The following is a 4,635-nucleotide window of genomic DNA, read 5'->3' as shown; positions in this document are numbered from 1 at the left end:
CGTTTTAATTCACAATGCCCCTCTATACTTTCTCAATATTATTAGAGGCATACCCAAATTCTCAATATTATTTCCCCCAACTCATCAAACACATTTAATTATTTTAATTTATTTGCTAGGGAGACAGAAAATATTTTAATCCTCTTTTTTTTATATACATTTTTATACCTTAAATTCTCACACGTTCCCTTCTTTTCAACTATGTCATGAAAACAAACCCATTTGCATTCCTAAGATTCAAACACTATCTTCTGTAGCTTTTGGTTCATCAAAATCTAAAACATCATTTCATTACAAGAAGTGTAAAACAACTTTTATATTGCTAAAATTAAAACTCCCACAATTATTCCTTTCACTTGTCATTTGACTACACAACATACATAGTTGAAAAGAAACATCAGTAGGTTGAAAATAAATGAAGAGCATAAAGCCACAAACTAAAAATACATAAAACCTAGTACAACAACAACCTTAAATTAAACAGCATTCATGAATCACATCAGATTGCATAATTGGACATTTAAGTCGCCCCTTCAATAATCTGAGTAGAAGAACTACTTCAATAGTTGCTCATTCTAGCCACTTTCTCTTTCAATTTCATCATGCTTCCAAAAGAAAATCCTTATCTTTCTCCAACCTCGCCATAGCCTCAGGCTCCAAGGTTAGTTCCACATCAATGCTCCTTCCTCCATTCTTCCCTGGATACAAGTAAATCATCCCATCAAACTTGTTATTAGTTCCACTTCTCACATTCTCAGCCTTACCCCACCCAAAATCAATGTCGTAAACCTTAAACCTAGGTGAGCTTCCAACAGCCACGCAATTCACCCCAGCATCTTTGAATTGGAAAATTTTCGGTGCACTCTCCCACTCTTTGTTACGTGCATCGATAGCCTTCGCATTGTGGTCTTCAATGGCCTTCTGGACCAATGAAGCACCGAATTGCGGCGGATGAGCCGCTAAAAGCCCAGCCGCCGTAACGGTGAATATAGCCTGAATTAGGTTTCCGAAGTAATTCTCCGGCATCGGTGGGTCGACCCGCTTCCGGCAGTCGGCGAAGACGGTGAACACGGTGTAGTCCTCTGGCTTCAGGTTACGTGCATGGCTTACATGGCGCCAGATATGGGAGGAAAGAGCTTGAAATGTTGAGAACGGTTTTGAGCCGTCCGATGGAGGGTTCTCGTTGATCGTTGACTTGATCTTGTCGATCTTTGACTCCGAGAATTTGAATATCCTTTCCCTAAGAGTTGGAGTGGGCTTTGCATCACCGTTGGAAGTTGGTTGGCCGTTGGGCTCGGGCAGGGAGAGGTTCAGCTTCACTCTCGTGTTCCGGGCCTTGGTCCGGTCCAGGAACGGTGGTGCTGACGTGGAGGGTGACCCGCTGCAAATCTCGGCCCACGATGTCATGAATTGCCACGTGGCAGTCCCATCCAATACAGCGTGGTTGAATGCCAGGCCCATCGCAAGCCCATCTTTCAGCTTCGTTAACTATGGACAAAATAAAAAACTCGAAATGAAAACAAAAATCGAAAAAATATTATATATATATATATATATATATATATATATATATTATATTGCATTATGTGATAGGTAATGAGTGGGGTGGACTATAATGGCACAACGTGGAGGTTTCAAGTGTTTCTCAGAAAATTAACACACAGCATTGTCAAATAAATTGTTCACCTACACTTGTGGATAATGATGATACTTATTATTTATCAAAAGATATTCAATTTCAACTGTTAGATTGATTTTAGTTTAATTATGCAGTCACTCATATTAATTAGAGGATGTACAATGGATGGTTTCATAAGATTCTAAGGTTTAATTCTAGTTTTAAGTAGGGTCTACAATGTCACATGCCATTTTCAAGACATTATGGTAGGTCTCACAAGTGTTTTTTTTTTCTTTCTAAAAAATGAAACCTTGTAAGACCCATATATATTTTAATCTTTTTATTTTCAGTATTTTATAGAAGACTTAAATTGAAAACTTGTTCATGTTTCATGAAAATGTTCCAATTAATTTCTTTCATTAGACTTAAAAAACTCCAAAGCATATATGTATTAGACAGTAGTTATATATCACATGCCAACTTTGCATAAACTTTATCTCCATTTTAGCACCACTCAAGCGAACGTGATTACAATAGTTTTGAGTTAAATCAATCTTATTATATAATCAAGATATGAAATGAAATGTGATGTTTTTTCAAAAAATTATGACTACAATGAACTCATTTCAGAAATTTAGCAATTAAATGATGCATGTTTTTGGTGGACAGAAATTTAGTACTCAACTGTTAAATACATATTTGTCATTGACAAAATGAGACACGAAAAATGGTTGTAGTGACTTGATGTTTTTCACCAATATTCTTTTGTTAAAAGCAGAAAGTGATCTTTAATTTATACAACTTCTAACCTCTTATAGAAATCATTCAAAGATTGGTGGGCTCAGTTTGCCATTCTTCTAATTTCAAAGCTTTTCTGTATTCCTACATGCTTTTATTCAAATGGAAGCTACAAAAGATAAAAGATAAAAAAAGAGAGGTGTTTTCAAGACAAACTAAAATGTTCCATTTAATAATTATAACCTTCTTCTTTCCTTGAAAAAATAGGAGAAAATAAGTAAATAAAAAGGTTAAAAAAAACATACCAAATGGCTGTCAATGAAACCAACCAAAACCTCTTTCAAATTAGATCTGATACAACATAGTAAAACACGGTTTTAAGAAAAATCAAAGCCTATAAAAACTCGCTCACTTTTTACATTTCGGATTAGATTACAGTAAAACAAGGTTGTAAGAAAAATCAAAGACCTATACAACATAGTATAGATTACAGTTCAGATTCAGTAAAAATCGTAGCGTATACTCTGATGACTGAAGTATAAACTACAATAATTTGATGAACAAGATAACAAAATACCTGAACTGCGAGCAAGGGTCTATGCATGCCTTCCAAGTTCAAGACAGCAGTGTAAGGTATGAGGTCCTTGAGATTGGTGGAACTTTCAGCCACAGTAAGTTGATCCACAGCAATGTCATCAGCAACAGCTTCAACAACCTCCACACCAAGCATGTCATCATCATACTCAACCCTGAACACACCCTCTTCATCTTTCCCTAACTTTCCAGCCAGTTGGTGAAACTCCTTGAGAACCACACCAAGTCCAAGCTTCAGCTTCTGAACCATGCCATCAAAGTCTTCCCCTTTGTAGAACAGTAGCTTCTGGTTGTAGTAGAAGGCCAAGTATGGAAGATCAAAAGTCACCAACTGGTACTCTTTTCTCCCAATCTTCTCCTCAGGTTGCACATAACTCTTGTTGGTGACTTTCAGGTTCAGAGACTCTTCCTTCTTCACCACCTTACCTGCCATTTTTTTCTTTTTCTGGGTTAAAAAGAAACTGTGAATTGAATTGAATTGAGCTGAGCTGAGATGGTTTGATGTGTGAGAGCAGTGTTTGTGAATTCAGTTGATTATTAATATAGAGAGCAGTGTTGTTGGGAAGCATTTATGGAATTCATGAAAGCGGTTGTGACCAATTAATAACGCTTATTGGGTTAGTAGATTGGTAGGATGTAATTATAGATGCAGAAATGTTTGGTAACATCATAAAACTTATACTGTAATAACCATTTACATTTTGTTTAATATTATAAATAATTCACAGCACTTAATTAAGAGTTCCTTAATTGATATATGCTTGTGTTGGATGAGTATATAAAAAATTTCATTTTATGTTATTTATCATTCAATTATGTGCTTATTGAAAAATTATTAATGCACCAGTTATTGTGATAAGATATTTTTTTACTAAAATGTGGTTGAAATGTAGTTGCAAAATGAGTGTTTAGTTTTTTTTGAGCTAAATTAGTTTTGATTTTGAAAGAAACTTTAGTATTTAGTTAAGATTGTAATAAAATAAAGATACTGCTGAAATTATTTGAAGCCTTTTATATTTAAAATGAAAAATATTGTGAATTTTGTTTTGATCGCATTGAGAGAATATTGTATGAAAGAATGAAATACTTTTTTATATATCTGTATTGTCACTAAAGATATGTTAATATTTTATTCTATCTAAATATTTTAATGTATATTGTAATTAATATTTGAAATAAAATTTTCTTAAGATATATAATTTAAATGATAATTATTATTTTTAAATGTAATTATTTTCTTAAGAAATTATCGAAATACTATTTATAGATAAGGGTAGATGATGTTGATATATGTGGTTAAGAAAACTAGTCGAAATAAAATGAAGGACCATAACATATTTATTTTTAAAATTGACAAATGAGTTGTGTTTTAAATAAAATTCTATGGAAAAAGCAAAGTACATAGCATGCATATACTTACATCAAAATAAAATATATAAATAAAATTTTACTTAAAATAATGATAATTTTTAGCATAAATAAATATTTACTCATTAAAAAAATACTTAATTAATAATTTAGACTCTATGTTTAAGGTTTTTTTTGTCTTATATTTGTGTTTTATAATCCTAATATTTCTTAAATAAAATTAATATGACTTTTTCAATTAAATTAAAGTTAAATGATTTCTTTTTACATTTTAATGTTTTATTATTGTACTTCATAAATTTTGTCATTCCCATTTT

At 32.6% G+C, this 4,635-nt stretch overlaps 1 protein-coding gene across 1 annotated transcript; it reads right to left on the bottom strand.

Moving 5' to 3' along the window:
• Positions 1-301: 301 nt before the first annotated feature.
• Positions 302-3,476, bottom strand: LOC108343711 (BAHD acyltransferase DCR). The gene is made up of 2 exons (XM_017582052.2): positions 2,934-3,476; positions 302-1,488 (listed from the first exon to the last, which is right to left on the bottom strand). Exons 1-2 carry the CDS (start codon positions 3,381-3,383, stop codon positions 601-603), a joined length of 1,338 nt encoding a protein of 445 aa, XP_017437541.1. The 5' UTR covers positions 3,384-3,476; the 3' UTR covers positions 302-600.
• Positions 3,477-4,635: the final 1,159 nt, after the last annotated feature.

The sequence above is a fragment of the Vigna angularis genome, chromosome 8 (genome assembly GCF_016808095.1).
Source record: "Vigna angularis cultivar LongXiaoDou No.4 chromosome 8, ASM1680809v1, whole genome shotgun sequence".
NCBI lineage: Eukaryota > Viridiplantae > Streptophyta > Magnoliopsida > Fabales > Fabaceae > Vigna > Vigna angularis.
Note: the sequence above shows the minus strand (reverse complement) of the source record. Positions and strands in the feature narration are given on the sequence as shown.

What these genes read in the sequence shown, in the direction of transcription:
- LOC108343711 (XM_017582052.2), bottom strand. Translation starts at nt 3,383, where the DNA reads ATGGCAGGTAAGGTGGTGAAGAAGGAAGAGTCTCTGAACCTGAAAGTC. An exon ending in GACCCTTGCTCGCAGTTCAG is followed by an intron (nt 1,489 to 2,933) that starts GTATTTTGTTAT and finishes TTTTGTCCATAG; the next exon opens with TTAACGAAGCTGAAAGATGG.